The 19,187-nt window shown below is 35.0% G+C and overlaps 1 protein-coding gene across 1 annotated transcript in view; it reads left to right on the forward strand.

Moving 5' to 3' along the window:
- Positions 1-19,187, forward strand: part of LOC150106607 (coiled-coil domain-containing protein 77-like) — a 183,495-nt gene that overhangs the window by 42,522 nt on the left and 121,786 nt on the right. Inside the window, exon 3 of the mRNA XM_090393440.1 lies at positions 5,046-5,183. Within this exon, the coding sequence (XP_090249566.1) occupies positions 5,046-5,183 (138 nt within the window). The remainder of the gene's footprint in view (positions 1-5,045; positions 5,184-19,187) is intronic.

Consider the following 19,187-nt stretch of genomic DNA (forward strand, 5'->3'; position numbering starts at 1 on the left):
CAGGATCAGATTGAAAATCATGAACGGTGTGGCGTGTGTCACACATCATTCATATTTCATTTAGTACAAAGACAAGTAAAAGCTTGATAAATTGGAAGCCCACAAGTGAGCAGATAATAACAACTAGGTTATATTCAAGATGTATTAAATTAACCATACAAGTTTATGCATCAACAAATGAGAAGGATCTTGAAGGAGAATTTTTATGATAAGTTACAGAAATGTATAGAACAAGTACTGAAACACAAGATGATTATTTTTATGAGTGACATGAATACTAAAGTTGGCAAAAGAAATAATGAAAATTATTTCTTTTGCCAAATTTATGTAAGGAATGGGATTCTCTTGGTATCGATTGATGGGCTCTTGGTAGGAGCATAATTCCAAGATTGTAATTTGCTTGGAAAATATCTGTTCAGACTTAAATTGTTTTTTACTGCTTATAATTCTTGTGTGCATGTCCTTAAAGAAACAAATGACATGTGCCCTTTGAGCAAGATTCTTGACTATGCCGATTTTTTGTGAAAAGTGGTGCATAGAGTCCTGTACAGTGTATCTTCTAGTGAATGTAGGTTTCTTATAGACTGAAAAGCTGAGTATGCCATCTACTTCCCTCCTTACCAGAGTATCCAAAAAAAGGAAGGACCTCATTATTTTCCTTTTCTAACATAGATTTAATTCTTGAGGAAAAAGGTTGTTGATTTTGTCTAAGAAACTGTTTAATTGTATGTCCTTGTGTGGTAGCAAACACATTGTCGATGTAATGAAACCAAGTGGAGGGACAAGGAGTGGCAGTAATGAAGAAACGTTTATCTGAGTGTTCCATGAAGTAATTTGACAGAAAATGGTGACGAGGAGTCCATGGCACAACCTTCTACATGCTTATGTAAATTCCCTTGCCAGGAAAAGTATCTGGCATGTATAATAAAAATCAGATAATTTAAGAATATCAGCTGGATAATCCTAGAGAGTAGTTGAATTATTATATCCGATGGAACATTAATGAAGAGGGGGGAACTGTGTGGTTTTGCTCTTCACCTTCTGGACAACTCCTACTGATAGGCCATCATCGGATACTAAGAGAATCTCTATTCCTTATGTAAAAGGCATCTTGAAACACATATCAAAAGTCCTAAAAAAAATTCGAATTTCAGACAACCTTTAAAGCAATAAATAAAATTTTCTCAATCCTGCCTTCCACAAATGACAAACATCTGCCTTTGTCTCACCCAGGAGTGTATATCAGATTCCGTGTTCCTGCAGTCTCTCCTATTTTGGTCAGACTGGCCATGCTGTAGAAATTCAACTCATAACATGGAATATATCCATTTCCTCGAGGCCGAGAAATCTGGCCTTGCAAAACATGGAGTTTCTACTAGCTACAGGATCCTATGATACAAAGATTCTTCATACAAGTTCTCTCAAATTTGATAGGCTTTTCATAGAAAATTATGAAGCTCTTTGGAATTAAATCTGAACTGAAATGACAGTCTAAAAATGTTTCCAAATTTTGGACAATAGTGGCTCTGAACTCTAACCAATAATTCTACTTTCAAAATTGCAATAGGTATGTGTCGTGAGTACACAAAAAGTGTCTATTATTATTTTATATATATATAATATACAGATTTATATATACACAGATATTCCTATGTTTACGTATGTGAATAATCATTTTTCTTGTATATGACTCCTTATGATATTCAAGAGACAAATATCTTAATTTAATGTTAGTAGTAAATGCTATAAAGATTATCTTTAATATAGCTTTGTTCTCCTTTGCCTTTGGCTAAGTTGGCTTACAGTTGTTAATGACTTAAGTCCTACATTCGCATGTGATTGGCCCGAGAGCAACAGAATTGAAACACTTTGTAACTTTGGTTCAGTTCTTTCTTGCTTCATGTAACTTCAAGTAGCTAGTTGTTTGTTTCACTCTGATGATGTGATATGATACATATTATGAAATATTAGTGAGTTATATTAAATTTATTTCATTACTTGAAATAAATAGTGACTCTGAACTTTATACTCAAAACTTGAAATAATCAAAGAGAAAACCTGGCTGGACTTCTTCCAAAAGAGGATGCGAGGTGTAGCTCCGTGATAAATAGTATATAAGATTTCAATGACTGTAGATGTCGGTTGTGTACTTTTATCATTGATATTGGAATTAAGGTCTCTGATATTAGTGAAATTAATATGGAAGACATTTTTGTGAGAAATTCTTGGGGGGGGGGGGTATATATGTTTTGGAATGTTTTTGAAGTGATTTTGATGTTTTTTTTTTTTTTTTTTAGCTGCAGTGACTTTGGGATTTTTTGTATTGTTGATCATGGTCATGAGTTAAAACAGAATAGGAGGATTAAAGAGTAGGCGACATGTAGCAGAGGGGTGTAGAACTCAGAGGTTCTCTCTCCTTCATAGGGAGTAAAACTTCAAGCATGACCTCGGACAATGTCCCCTGCTGCTTACTACAACCTGGCAATGTAAGCAGTAGTAAGATTATTCGCTAGTTGATCAAGAAGCTTCCTGAAAAGTTACCATCGTCATCATGTAATATTTGGCAGCCAGCCTGCAAGAACCATTTTGCAGCTGTACCCTCAGATGGAGGAGGTACTGATTCCTTGATTAAAAAGATTTGAAAAGGGATATGAGCAGGGAGACCCTCATTCACACTTCATGTAGGAAGAGAGAATGGGAGGAATGAAACTAGAACTCTGCTCTAGAGATGAAACATATCAAAAGCCACTTCATGCCTTCAAAAAAGTGGGATTGTAGTGTTTCACTGGGCAATGAAAGACAGATACTACCTAGAGGACTAGTTATCATTTCCTCCAACTAGGAAAGGTATGCATTTAAGATGGAATACATGTCCTGCTAGAGCCCCATTTATGGTGGTAAGGACCTGGCTATATATTGCACGATCACCAGCCCTAAATGACCTAGAATATATAATCCTACTTATTTAGCATCTTTGTAACCTAACTGGATAAATAAAATAGGATGCTTTACTTTTTTCGTTTAAAATCAAAACCATATAAAAAAGTTGAAGTTTCCTTTTTATTTTATTAGTGTATCTTCCTTCCTGAAAAGTTGTCTTCACATTTGTACTATGTGTGAGTGGATGATTGAGGATGACTGATCTTGTTAATTTTGTAAAGAATTAGTCGTTCTTCCATGTCATTAACAAGGAGTACTGTATCATTAGCATACCTCAGATTACTGATCAATCTACCTGCTATCCTAATTCCTGTCCTGAGCTCATCCAATGCTTCCCGCATGATGTCCTCCTCATATATACTAAACAAGTGAGGAGAAAGTAAACATCCTTGCCTAACTCCTTTTCCCATTTGAAGCCAGTCAGTCAATCCAACACCTTCTTACCATAGCTTCTTTGCTCCTTATACAAGGACGATGGAGGATTGAGGCCAAAGTTGAAGCAGAGATGTCCGAGGAACAAGCAGGTTTTAGGAAAGGTAAGGGCACCAGAGATCAGATCCTTTGCCTTAGACAGATCATAGAAAAATATAAAGAATTCAGACTCTCTCTCTCTCTCTGGTAATGTGTTTCTTAGACTACTCTAAAACTTTTGACAATGTTGAGCATGTGAAACTGTGGGAAGTAATGAAAATAATGGGTTTTCCTCAACACACTATCAGGTTGATAGCCAACTTGTATAATTAGTAAGAAGCCACTGTAAGAACAGGTGCTGGATTGACTGACTGGCTTCAAGTTGGAAAAGGAGTTAGACAAGGATGTTTACTTTCTCCTCACTTGTTTAGTATATATGCGGAGGACATCATGCGTGAAGCATTGGATGAGCTCAGGACAGGAATTAGGATAGGAGGTAGATTGATCAGTAATCTGAGGTATGCTGATGATACAGTACTCCTTTGTAATGACGTGGAAGAACTAGGACTAATTCTTGACAAAATTAACAAGATCAGTAATAAGAGGACTTCAACTCAATCCTAACAAGACAAAGTTTATGGTTCTCAAAGGAAATACAAACAGAGAAGCTCTTGAGAAACAAGTATACCTTAATGGAGAAATAAATAATTGAGGAAGTCGGCAAGTTTGAGTACCTGGGATCCATTATTAATGTGAAGAATTGTTGTTCAGAAACGTCAGAAAAAGGTTAGGAATGGCTAAAACAACAGCAAGAGACCTGTCTAAAATCTGGAAGGATGGATCTATCTCCATGGGAACAAAGTTAGAGATTTTGGATGCAGTTGTTTTTCCAACAGCGACTTATGGATGTGAGACTTGGAACCTAAAGAAGTCAGATAAGAAATGGATATCTGCTTTTGAGATGTGGTGTTACAGAAGGCTGTTGAGGATATCGTATACTGAAAGGCATACAAATGAATGGGTGTTAGAAAAGATCAGTAGAACTTGAAGGCTCCTTAAGGATATTGACAGAAGAAAGTTAAAATATTTTGGGCGCACAGAAAGGATGGAAGGTGGACTTCTCAGAACAGTAATAGAAGGTAAAGTTCCTGAAAAAAGAGGAAGGGGTAGATCATCAATGAGATGGATGGGTGGTGTGTGTGTGTGTGTGGAGTGACTGATCTTCAGAGAGTTGAGGCTGCCAGAAAAGTAAACAACAGGACTACATGGCGAGGCCTGGTGTGGCACATCACTGAGCATATGGCATCTGTAGATGTCCAGTGAATATAGAAAGAGTGAGTGGATGAGGGTTAGACAATCCAGAAACTTTATTCTAGAAACAAAACACTGCTTCAAACCTCAAATGGAATACTAACTGACGTATCATTTGTATTTTTATCTTAAGCATTTTTAGACATTTCTACAGAAAAGTAACATTAACACAATGTTAATGCATTATTTATGAAATACGATGTCGATTTCTGAGTTGAAATCAAAATTTTTCCCATTTAATATTTCTTACAATTCTGTCTGTAAAATGAGTCAAATTTTATGAAATGTACTTATAATCACTGTTTCATGCTAGCTGTTATAAACGAGATTTTGGACTGCTGATATTTTTTATATATTTTTCTGTGTTCTTTTTTGTTTTATAGCACAAGCTAGAACAAGAAATAGCACACAGAGGTGAAGAAATTGCAGCACTTCAGAAGGCTTTAAGTGATTTACAGTCTTGTCTTTTTCAAGAAAGAGAACATGTGTTACGACTTTATGCAGAAAATGACAGATTAAGAGTATGAGTGATTATATTCATACTATGAGACTTTGATTTGCATTATAATGTCCTTTATAGAAATGATTGACTATATTTGCTTACAATTTAGAGATGTTTCAATGCTTGATTAGGCCTAATCAGTGAGAAGGTGGATCTGTGAAGATATAGTGTTATACAAAATTTATTTTTCAGTAAACAACAAAGCAACTCATGAATTGAATAATTTGTGTGCTTCACTAACAAACTTTCTTTGTTTACATTAGAATAAAATATGAATGAAAACAGGAATCAAACTTCTTGTCAAGTATAATATATTTTAGTATAGTTATAATATAAAACAAAAGGGGAAAGTTAAACTGCAATTTAACACAACTGGCTTCAGGAAAGAACTGGGTATGTTAAGAAAAAATGATACATTAAATGGATGCATACAGCACATGTGTGAGATTATATAAAGATTTCCAAATTTTAGAAAGCCATATTACAAATTAAACATCTTTGTATACCAAATTACAAAAGACTTGCTTCACCCCCATTTTTTAATGATATGCAAATATAAACAAGAATAAGAAAAATACCTTTTTTTCAGAAAATATAAATCATTACCTTAATTTTTTGTCTAGAATGACCCTTTATATGACACACATTTCCAGAAATATGCCACTTGTCAATTTCTCATTCTGGTTCAAACTAATCAATTGATGGTCCATTGCAAAAATTTTGTCATAAGATTCTCTAAGATGGAACTTTGAATTATAGTTCTGTACTTAGATTTTATTATATTTATTATTATTATTATTATATGGTATTTCCATGGAATGTGGAGACCTATTATAGGGATACCCCAAAAAAGAACTGTTATACACACAAAACCTATCCTACCTCTCCTTAAATTCATTCACTATCACAGAACTCACAACTGATTCTGGCAATCCATTCTACTCATTCACCACACTTCATGCAAAATATTTAATCCACACACACACCTCTACTAACCACCCTCTTACACAACTTTCACAGATGACCCCTAGTTCTTTATTTGTTGCATATTTCTTTTGCATCAATTTTATAAAACCTTTTTAATATCTTATAAAGTTTCTATCATGTTCCCTCTTTTCAGCCTATCAACCAAACTTTGTAACCCACACACCTTTGACCTATCCTCATAGGGAGCATTCCACAGACCTGTCACCAGCTTAGTCACTTGTCTCTGAATCTTCTCTACCATCCCCTGATCCCCAAGTTAACAAACCTGTGCACAGATCAAGATGCAGCTGAATCATGGTCTTATAAAGAGGGATAATAACTTCCCTATCTTTATTTGTTATCTTTACTTGCTACTTCTGTCTTGGAACAACTTTATGTAATGGAACTATCTTACCTTCTCCACTGCTGTTGAATTCTGCATGAGCTGAGACTTAGATTGAACAACTTCATCAGTGGAAATGCCAATTATCTAGCAAATTCAAGTAGTACACTTACTGACCTGCCACCCAATCCTACTGCTGTGTTCACATTGATATTTTACAATATGCTAAACACCTCCAGTTCATCTACCTCAATCTTGATATGCATCTGTCACATCAGCAACTACAAACTCTCCAGTTGGATGATACACCTTTACAGAATGATCACCCAGTAACTGAACTTTTGCATCTGTCACCTTCCTACCATGAATATTTTTTAAATTCATCCTACCATAGTCATTTTTTTAATTGCTACATAATGAAAAAACTCTTTTGGATTTACTTTGGCCTGCTTAGCTAATTTTCTCTCACAATCTGATCTGGCCTTTCTTACCATGTTAATCACTCTTCTTACTTATACTTACACTTTGTACTACTTATAAGTATGCTGATCACCTTTTTCTTTATGTTCTCTTTGCAGTGGGTTCTCTTTCTGTAGTTCTTGCCTGATATCTCTACTCATCCACTTAATCACCATTTGGTTTATTCTTCTGACCCTTGGTATGCTGCTACTTACAAACAATCCCTACCCACTTCCAATGCACTACTGGCATTCTTTCTTTGTAGCTTCTCAAGTCTCACTACTGCAAGATGACGCCTAAGTCTCTGTCATAATTACAGCTTTATAGTTCAACATAAATCCTTCCTTGACAGAGAATTCCACTTATTTGGCAACTTCCCAGAACAATATTGTCACTCTCCTCATTTGGAGATAGTGTCTACCTTAGGTATATCTTCTGATGCTATTACCAGATCCAACATTCTCAAACCTCTGTTCTCCTCTAATAGACAACATGCTGATTCCACAATCCCACTATTGCTTTTGTTATTCACCTCTGAACTTTTTTTACATCTTGCTTCTCTTCTTAGCAGCTGTATAAATCCCACTTTCATTTTGCCATCCTCCCCCTTTCCTCCCTCCAGTCTATGTCTAAATGGTAGAAGTCTCCCATAATAATATTTGTCCAACTTGCATTCTGCTCATGCATGGCATCTACATCTCTCTCTCTCTCTCTCTCTCTCTCTCTCTCTCTCTCTCTCTCTCTCTGTGGACACTCTGGTCTATAGCAGCAACCAACAATATATTTTGTCTCATTGGCCTCTATCTCACAGACAACCTTAAATGAACCATCTCCTCCAGGCCTAAAATCCTCTAACTTCTAATTTTGTTGGTTGTAGTTCTTTCTATCTTCAGCAATACCCCAGGGAGGACTTTCTGTCCTCCCTGAAAATACAATACTGTTTACATTCTATTCCTGTAATTATATTATTTTCTGTTCAACCAGCTCTCACTGATGCCTATAATTTTTGGCCAAGTCAGGCTGACCAGTGCCAAAAAAAACTCCTCTTCATTATTCCTGATACTTCTGGCATTCATGCATGCATGCATGCATTTCAACATCCCCTTGTACCCACAATTACCCTTGTGTAATGTCATTACCAACCCATTCAAATCGGAAACCTGTGAAATCACATTTGGCATTGCATAATCACATATTTATCCCAGGGGCGGCTAGGCACATGCTCGATTGCCCCCCCCCTCCAATATCTCTTGTTTCCTTGATTTTGCAGTTTCAAGCTCTCACTAAATGACACTTTCTCTGAACGTCTCACTCCAAAACTATTTAAATGTAGTTCATGAGGCTATACTAACGGGTAGGAAGGACTACTCTTGATGATGTTAATTTGAAGAAAAATGAAAATCTCTCCTTGTGCCAATCAATTGATTTAAGAATATCATCAAGCTTCAAATGCTTACATAATACTTTATAAGTTCTTAACTTCTTACCATTCATATAATGCTTTTGAAACGTGTCCAAGTGAATCTTCAGGAGATATTAAATGGCAAAAATGTGTAGCAAGCATAATTTCTTAAATCAATGCCAGACAGCCAAGAAACAAAGAAATAATGTCTTTACCTCTTCTACAATTTTCCAATTTTTCTAAAGAATATAATGCACCTTCCAGTATAAGATTTTTTTTCTGAAAATGAGAACCAATTTTTTGGAAAATTTAAAGAAAGTGCTGTCAATAAGAATCTGAAATTCGTAAGCATCTTCAAAAATCCCTTGAACTGAGTAGATTTAGTCATGTTTCCTGATTGCATGATATATTCCATATTATTATTACGTGACACCTCCAGGGAGTCCAAAGACTCATCGAGGATGGTCACCTACTCCACAACTCTCCATTTCCACCAACCGCAACTACCTTCATCATCTAAACCAATGCCATCTGCTGCCAATTACCATCACTAACTAGTATTTTCACAGAAATCGCAAACAACCATGCCCGTGGTGTTTGCAGATTTGAACCCGCAGCCTTTTGGCTGGAGAGATGATACGATAACCACTCGGTCAACCAGGCCGGCATATAACATCTAAAATTGGTATATGAATAACAATTAACTTCCAGTCAAAAAGAATTGATCTCAGAGCTTTAGTTTTACTGGTGACCAATCAAACTTGATGGATATGTTTGATTTTGTAAATTTTCACACACAAGAATTTAGAAAAATTTTCAAGTTCTTGTTGTCTTTTCATAGAACTTTTATAAAATGTAAAAAGGCCGATAAGAATATCATCCACTTTCACTATGTAAGGAACATTTACAGATTTCAGCACATATAGTTGTAATTTATGAGCTGCACAGTGTATACAGAAATCAAACGTTTGACTTCATTTTTGCTGCAAGTCCATTAGCACTGCCTAACATGTTTGCAGCTCGGTGCCCAATCCTACCAACCATTCAGCATCTCTCCAGTGAAGCTAAATTTAAGTAACACTTCTTGAACTGCATCAAAATATCCCTGTCCAGTAGCATTATTTGATTTAACTATGCTAACAAATGATTCCTTTATGTTGCCATCCCCTCCCCCAGAACATTTTGGCCCAGTTAAGCAGCTGCCCCAATTATGCAAAGCTAATAGTTAAAAAGATATAAAAAGACAAACTAATGTTTCACTGAGCAACAAATCATTTATTCACATTAATTACAATAGCAATATATATATATTTAAATTTTCTTCATTGTTAATATCCACAGAGACCTGTTGTCCTTCAGTGTAATCCTGTTAAAATAGAATACACAACATGTTAGAAAATATATGATATTTAAACATTTAATTTATATAACATGTAATTTATATAATAAATCTTGGCATACTTTTCATCTTTTAGTTCCTAATAGTTATTGCCAGAAGAATTTACCCTGCCATGCAGCACAGACATCTAGTGTAGACTAAATGTCTGTGCTGCATTCATTGCCTTCCTGCATATGAGATAGATTTTCTGGTATCCTGTGTGGTCACTCCTTCAAATTCAGATGTGTCATCTTCATCACTTTCTCTGCCTTTGATATCTTCAAATTCTTCAGCTTGTAACTTTTTGCACTTCTGAAATGTCTTCATTTTCACGTTTGGCTGTTTCGTGCGTCTCCAAACCTGAATGCTTTAAACCGCAGTGAGGAAAAACAGTTCTGAATTGTCTTACTGCCTATTTCTTGCAAATTATCAGCAAATTGCAAGACCTGGAGATGGTGAACTTTTGAACTCACTTCCTTGGCTGTGGAAGATATCAGTTATGTTTTCTTCAGTCTCTTCTAGGATGTGGTCCACAACTTTGTGCAGTATGACATCTTTGTATTTTTTATAATTCCCATATCTGTTGCATGCACCAAGGATGTGATGTTGATAGGCAGAAATCCCAGCTGGATGTTTGTCACACACTCTGAACAGTGAGAATGTGCTGCACAATTATCAAGAATCAAAAGACTTTTCTTGATTTTGGGTGTAACTTCACATCCTTCCTCATTTAACCATTTCTTACAAATTTCAGAAGTCATCCATGCATTCTTATTAGCATGGTACTTGACCAGTAAATTCTCCATTTTTAGCCCTTTAAAGCATTGATGCTTAGCACTTTTCCCAATAACCAACAGCTTCTTTTTATCAGTTTCTGACATGTTTTGAACAGCATAACACAGAACTTAGAACCTGACAATTTTACATGATTATAACAGAATGAACCATCTGGTGTGACACAATAAAACAGACTTGTTTCATCAGCATTGTGATATCATCTGTGCAAAATTTTGGAACTAATTCAGGTACTTTCTTGGATTTTCATTCTTCCTCATCTACAACATCAACACTATCTTTTTCGCTGTTTTTTTTGAATTTAATATTATGCCTACATTTCCATCCAGACAACTATCTTTTGCTTTAAAATCATCATGACCCAGCTTTTTAGCTAGCTCTTCCGACTTCTTTTTTACCATTAGACCTAACTCATACTCCTCCAGTTATAATGAAGAACCACCAGCATCAAGCTCCTTACCTTCATGCTTCCGTTTTTGGGATGTTCCTCTTTTCCATGGCATGTCTATTCTTACATTTTTATCTTGCTGTTGCATCAAGTGCACAATCATAGATTTTGGTATTCTAGTTACTTCTACCAGACAACGATGACAGGTATTGGGTGAATGGACTTATATTTGGACTTCTAGTGACAAATCTTTACATTGTAAAAGGGCCCAAAATTTTATAAAATTAAAATTAAAAATTAAATTATCAAAAAACAGCACTGAAAAATACACTTTTCTGATTAGGCATTGGCCCAGCATGAAAGATAATACAAGTGCACTGAATTAATGCTAGTTAGAAACTGTCCCACTTAAAAGGTAATGTGCTGTGTAAGCTGTGTTGGTGACAGGAGTCATAAGTCATTTACATGCCTCATAAAACACATTGGTTTGGTGCAGTATAAAATTTGTACTCCTTGTGCACATAAGCCTTAAACCAACAACCCATTTACTAGCAATTACCTCAGAGGGCTAATCTTGAGTGTTGTATCTTCTGTCTTAAATAAGTGAAAACAACTGGCAGTTTTCTTGATTTGGTTTTGTTCTTTAAGATTTGTTTCAAATAAAGGGCTGCCCCAATTAACTGATGGTCCTATTAACTGGATTCTAGTGTATTTCATATACATTATCAATTGTTCAGCTGTAGCTATGTCAAGTGAAACTTGACATAGCTACAGTAGAACTATTAGTCACTATACTAAAGAATGGATTATTTTTTACTTCAGTTATAATGTCATTTCTAATTGTTTCAGTGATAAATTGCATAAATTCTGCATACCATTTATTGTTGCTATATTGCTCAAGAGCATTGATTCCAAGATTTTGTGTATAATTCCCAGTTCTTTCATGTCATTGAATGATTTATTATTTTTAGCAGTATATGCTCTATTGAAAACAATAGCCATTTGCAGAAACATTTTGCTTCCTATATTTTTTAAACATTTTCCAGTGGAGTATTTTCTTGATCTGACAGAGCCCAAGATTTCAACATACATGTTGAGCAGACCTTGTGTGAAATATAAGTTTCTATTTTAAATGATGCAATAAAACTTTGTCTAAATTTTTTACATTGAGCACTTTCAGTCAAATAACAAAAATTGGAACAAAAACTACATGATGAAATATCAGAATCACTGCCATATTTTAACTATGCAAATTCTTTGAGCCAACTGACTTTCTTTTTATGAACTAAATTCACTTTTGTTTTCACTTCAATTAGACAAGAATTATCAGAAGGACTATTGAAATTGTTTGTATGCTGGATATTTTTTGTATTTTCCTTTTTTTTTATTATTGAAAAAAAAAACATATGGAGTGATGCTTGTTTGACTTCCTTCTTGTTACTCATCTTTAACAGTTCAGATAAAGAATACAAAATATAAAATTTTATGTTTGATCAACATGAACTGAAGAACTCAAACATGGACAGATCAACTGTTAGACAAAAATAAATAAATAGAGAATATCACACTGTTGAATGCGTGGCTAGCAGCTGGATAATGTGCTGCAGATCAGTGGCTCAACAAGCATTGAACGCGTGATCTCCTCTTTGCATGTATTCTGTGATACTTACAACTTAAGAGCGGAACAACATAACATCTTTAAACTTCTTACCTGCCAAAGTAGATCAAATGAACTGCCTTACAAATTTTCAAGAAGGAAAGTGAGGGGGTAGGGGGGCTTGCTTTTGTCTTTCATCTTGTAATTTTTTTTTTTATGTCGAGACCATACATGAGAGGTTGGTTAATCAACCTCTATCATTACCCATACTGTGTATGGGTAATGAGTTGGGAAAGGAGAAACTTGTTTACATTTAATTTAAAAGCCTGTATATTGTATTCCTTGGGAATACAATACACATAAGGAAGAAGACTGTTCCAACAGACTTAGTACTGACTGGGAGAATTATAGATGCTATTTCATATGAACATTTGGTGTGGAAATATTTATAGAATACATGTATTGCAGAAACCAGACACCTGTGCAAAAGTGGGAGGAGTGAGTTGGTAAGAGATTAATCAATCTAATTGCCCGCCTCTGTATTAAGACAAGCATTTTGAGGGAACTTTTAGTAGCCATACTCCAAATGAGAGAGAGCAGTATTCAATAGCTGGGCCGATTTGTGGTTTGAATAAAATTAACAGCTGTCCAGAGGTGAAGTAATGTCTTGAGCGAAAGAGAAATCCTAGTTTTTTAGAAGCTGAGGAGACTTCTTTGTGATGTGATTGGTAAGTGATGGTTGTGATGTGTTTATGCCAGGAAAGGCTTGATGTCAGGGTGATTCCAAGAAGAGGAATCTCATCTTGTCTGAAAATTTGAATGTTGTCAAAGATAATACTGGGAAAAAATGGTTATTTTTTGTGAAAAATAAGCAGAACTGGGTTTTGCTAGCATTGAAATTGATTAGGTTATCTGAAATCCATTGGAGCATGGCTTGGAGATCAGAATTAAGGGCAGTAGTGTTTGATTCTGTAGGTTGAGGTGATTTTACAGTAAGGTTTAGCGAATGAAAGAGAAAAGGGCAATGTGCTGTCATTTGAAAACTGTTTATTGGGTTGGAGTTTAACTGAAGTAGGTCATTGATATATAGAAGGAAGAGGGTTGGTGAGAGGATAAGGAACCATCCACAATCACATATAGTGTGTGTCCAAACAGAAAGCTGGTAATCCAACTGCAGAAGTCCTGGGACAGACCAAATGAGTTTCTTTAAAAGCCTGTGTGCCAGACCCAGTCAAAAGCTTTGGGGATATCAAGTGCAACCACTTGAGATTTATCAAACTTCTCCACAGTATTTTGTCCAGAGATGGATGATATATGTAAGTAGATCTCCTGTTGATTGACAGTGATAGAATCCATACTGGTAGTTTTTTATTAGTTTTTTATAGGCAATTTAATGTAGGAGTTGAGAATTAACAGTTCTCTCCATTACTTTAGACAGGATTGAAATTAGTGAGATAGGGTAGTAGTTTGATGGTAGTGATTTGTCACCCTTCTTGGGAATAGGTTGAACATAGACCAATTTCCAGGATGTGGGATAGATACCAGTGGAATAAGAAATTATATATATAGGTGACATAGGATAGGAATCAGTTCTGGACAACTGGAGGAATGCTGTCAGGGCTAAGAGACTTTTTGTTGTGTCTAATATTTTTCTATAATTACCCTACTTCTGTTGTTGATCCTTTACTATTAGAGCTATTAATAGATTAACAGATATTAGACCTTTGCAACCACTTAAGGCAGACTCTTCTACTTAAAGTTTTATGTATAAATTGTATCTCAATATTTCGACGTTTGGCTTTATATTTTTATTTAATTTGTTCACAGTATATAAAAATGAATTTCATATGTGTGAAAATAAAACTAATAAATTATGTCATATTTTGTAATATGATGAATTCAGCCTTAGCAATAAAGTCCGGAAATATTTGCAAGCTTATTCAAATCAGTGTAGTAGAATGTTATTTTATTCAGGTTTTTCTTCTTCTCTCCCTCACCCAGTTAAACATTATTAATATTGTTTTATTCCCTGTTACACTTAAGGTTTAGAAGATTCATAACAATTTATTTTATAACTTATTTCACTTAATAATGGGAGATTCTGGGAGAGGATTTATAGTACTCTAAACAATATGATTAATTCTTATAAATGTTGCAATATATACTGCTTGGAAAGAAGTCAACGGGACTTCTTTCCCCACGGACAAGATGCATTGTGCCATGTAACGAGCCACATGTTTGTAACTGTATAAATTGGAGGAATATGATGCTTATCCCAAGTCAGTGCAACTTTGTCCAAGTGAAATGGCTGAAAGAAAGGAACTGATGGAGTTTGAAAGAGGTGTTGTGATAAGATGCCATTTTGCAGGACTATTTGTTTGGCAAATTGTTGACAAATTGAGCTATTCCAAGTCAACAATCAGTGATAGATAATGAGATGGAAGGGCAGGGGGTGAACTGTAAGTGCTACCCTACAGTGAATGACCTACCACACTTAGCGAACGTCACCACAGGATGCTACAAAAGATAATATGTAATACCTACCATTTGTCAGCTGACACGTTGAATGCAGAGTTCCAGAAATTGATTAGAACATTAATCTGCACAAAACATCCAGAACTGCAGCTCACAACATGAGGTTCCGTGGTAGGACTGTGATATGCAAGTCCCACATTATCCAAAGCAACATGCAGCATCATCTTGAGTGGTGCAAAGAGTGTGTACAGTGGGGGCGTGAAACCTATGGAGCAATGAATCACGCCCATCCATCTACCAAGCAGATGGATGGGCGTGGCAGTTACCCAGTGAATGTCTCTTACCAGAGTGTGTAACTCCAACTATGATATTTAGAGATGGCAGTGTGATATATAGTCCTGTTTTTCCTGGTTTGGCCTCGTACTTCTATTTGTGGTGCCATGAACATTGAACTCCAAGAGGTATCTGGATATTCTGGACGATGCAGTTCTCCCTATTTTATGGCATTTCTATGAAACTGACTATTGTCTCTTTTAGCAAGACGTCATAACGCTTCCACTGTAACTACTTGGTTTGTGAACATGAATGTCACTGCACTTGACTGATCCCCCAACAGATTCCTTATTTCAACCCTATTGAACATCAGTGGGATGAACTGGAATGTCAGATGAAGTCAAAGGACATCCATCCCACAATAGTCTAGGACCTCATTATATGCTTACAGGAAGAATGGTCCAAAATTCCCATTGATCACTATCATATGCTTTCAGAAAGTATGCCCTGTAGGACTGCTGCAGTCATTCAGTGAAAGGAGGTTCTATATCATATAAGGGGGTGCCATAGCTGTTTGTTCCTCACAATATGGTGTCCATTGACTTCTTTCCAAACAGTGTATGTAAAGATTATTATGTTTTGCTTGCTATAGGGAAAAGTGGTATAAGTTCAGAAATTAAGCATTCGTTCTGTGGAGTGATTTTGATTTCTAAGATTATGAATAAACAATAAAATTTAAAAGAAAGTAATTTTTCAAATCTCAGACACGTCCATTGCTTTGAGAACAAAATGCATTATCATCTAAGTATAATTAGGCAAATATTCATAAATTATTCTGAGAATGTGTTTTCTAACAGATGTAATCATTACTGCACACAAATGTTTCAATGAATTCCTGAATAACATATCTTGTAGATCTTGTACCGAAGGGTGTGTTGAAATTCGATACTGTTTTTGTGCCATACTGTATTATGGTATGGAAATTTATCTTATTTTGTCCTACCATTAACATCGAAGTATATTTACATATAAATATACTATGACATGTATGATAAAAGAACAAGTATAAAAGTGCATTGTGTGCATTTAGTCTGTCTGATATCCATATTTAAAATTGGAGCTATGTTACATACAACGAGGAAGTGTGCATTATGTGCTTTCAGTAGCACTGATCTGAGATGTTACCATGAGCTCGAGTTAATCTGCTAATTCTTTAGGCATTCTGTTGAGTGAGAATTTTATCACACCTCTCAATTTAGATAATTGATGGCTAGCACTTCTTGTTCATGTTTGTCAAACTCGTATTTTAGTGGATGTGAAAGTTGCAATTAGGAAGGTGGAATCCTGGATGAAAAGAACACTATCCATTGGTAATAATGGTGATATGCTATATACATCCAAGAAGTTATCATGGAGACATTGTTTATCATCCTTTCTAAAGTAATAAAAAAACTTTTGTTTTCTTAAAGTTAAAAAGATTTTATTTAGAAGTTTAAAAAAAAAAAAAATTCAGCTGCAGCTGCTCGTCAGCTCGCAAAATATACTCACCACAGGCAAATGGGCAAGCATGTTTGTTGAGCCATGGTTATATGATATGTATCTTCTCTCCCTGAATTTATGGCTAGCATCTTTTTATTTATTTTTTTATCTTGGTTTTGGCTTAATTCTGCATTTAATTGTTCTGATTTCCTTTCCCCCCATACCAGCATCTAACTATTCCCACCTAGCTCTGATCAAAGAAAAGATCGAGACACATACTCACTGCATTTTGTTTATCAAATGGAAAAGTTATTTCAGTGCATGTAATACAACAGTGAACTTTTTTAAACTTAAATCTGCAGGAAAGCATAGCAAAACAGATGATGTTTTATGAAATGAAAGTCCAATGCTAATGTTTAGTCAACATAAAGTGAATAAGAAGCTTGAGCTCTAAAGAGAAATGATAGAAGCTTGTTTCTGCATGATATCATGAAATATCAAAATGATTATGAAAAACTTAATTCCACCATTGCCAGAATAATTTCAGCAAAAGTTTCCTTGTAGAATATTTAAGCTTTTTCTTTTTATCACCTTCATTGAAAATTGCTTTGGCCTTTTTTTATTGTCAAATAAACAGAACAGATTTTGTCATTCTATAATATGTTATTTAAAATTCACTCGTAAATCTTTTATAAAGTGTCTAATCTACTTTAAAAATACATTTTCTCTGCCCATATTAAATCTCTGTATATTACTGCAACACCCAAGAAATTGCAAAGCATGAAACATAAACCACATACAATATATACTTGTGTATATACTTTTAAAATACATTTTCTCTGATATATTTATTATCTTTGTATATTAACTCCACACTTGAGAAATTTCAAAGCATGAAACATATATACCACATCAATGCACTGTATCCAATATACAGCTGGATATTGGATACAGTGTGGTCATTGTCTGGGAATATAGCATGTGGGAGAGAGGCTATTCAAGAAAATTGAATGAATAGAGGAGAATGAAAAGCTGGTTTGCAAAGTTTGTAATCAGACTGAAAATGTTTTTACAGGCTTACAAAAAAATTAGATGAATGAAGTCAGTTCAGTAGAAGAGTGCCCATTAAAATTCTTATAGAAAAGACCTACAACAGAAACAGAACATTAATGAGAAAGTGATAAGAAGGAGTCCGTGTGAGAGAGAGATCATCATTTAATCAAATTGCTCTCATCCACTTAGCATTTAGGAAAATTTTACTATGCTATTCTAAATATTTGAAGCATATTCCAAGCTTCACAACTTTGGAATTTATACAGTGTTACAGGTGAGATGTGGTTGTCTTGAGCTGGAAAGACGCTTGAAAAGAGAATGTCTCATGTGATATGGGTATTTTCAAAAATATGGAGAAATGAAATAATCTTTTGCAAGGATGAAGACAGAATGTTTCTATAGAACTGTCAGGATTATCCTGCTAATTCTGCAAATTCTGCAGATATATAGAGGTCAAGAATTCAACAGTTAAGGCATTGTTATGGAAGATCTTGAAGTTGGACTATGAAAGCATTTCAAGAGTTGTCCAGTGAAGAGGAGGAATAGCGTACCATAATGAGCAAAACCATGAATAGGATTTGAGGTTAGTGGTAGGTCATTTATATGTGGGAGGAATATTGCACAGATTTGTATATGCTAGCATTGATGATGAGCCTAAAGAGAGGAAGCATTAATACAGTAAATGAATTGAGCAAAAACTGACAATCTAGTTGAAAGGGTAGATAGCAGAGCATAAAATGACAGTTTTGTAAATAGGCCTCTATTCCAGACCCAATCAAATGTCCTGTAAGAGTCAAAAATTATTAAATTATATTTTTCTAAATATTTTCATGGCTTGTGTTCAAAAGTGTAATGTTAGCTAGATGGCCTGCTCTGAAGCAAGAGCAAACAAATTGATATAAGCAATTACTGATTTAATTAGTGGTGTTTTAAATGGCATGAGAGTTGATTGTTGATGATCTCCATTATTTCAAAAGAACAAAGTTGAGGAAAATGGAATGATAATTTGATGGCTCCCTTTTTTGAATGAGTTGAATATCGACTTACTTCTATGTTGTTACAGAAGTTAGATGAGCAGAGATAACACAAAATGGGTATTAATTCTGGAACATGAGTTTTGAGTGTAGTTGGAGGATTCCGTCACTATTCAGGATTCTTCTGATCTTGTGAAGGATTAGAAAGATCAAAAGACCTTTATGGAGTTTTCTTAGTATAATAGGAAAGTTTTTGGTGTGCAATCCCAAATGTAGGAAGTTTTGGGTGATGTCTGATGATCAAATATAAAGATGTTTTTCGTTTTGTCAGTTCTCATGTTTTTTGACTCCCATCCAATCCTGTACTACATTAGTACTGTAGACAGGCTAAGGATTGTTTTATTTAAGCAAACAAAGTTTGTTTGCTTAAATGATGATGAT

The sequence above is a fragment of the Typopeltis vanoorti genome, chromosome 5, assembly GCF_054136105.1.
Source record: "Typopeltis vanoorti isolate ZY-2024b chromosome 5, IOZ_Tvanoo_1.0, whole genome shotgun sequence".
Taxonomy (NCBI): domain Eukaryota; kingdom Metazoa; phylum Arthropoda; class Arachnida; order Uropygi; family Thelyphonidae; genus Typopeltis; species Typopeltis vanoorti.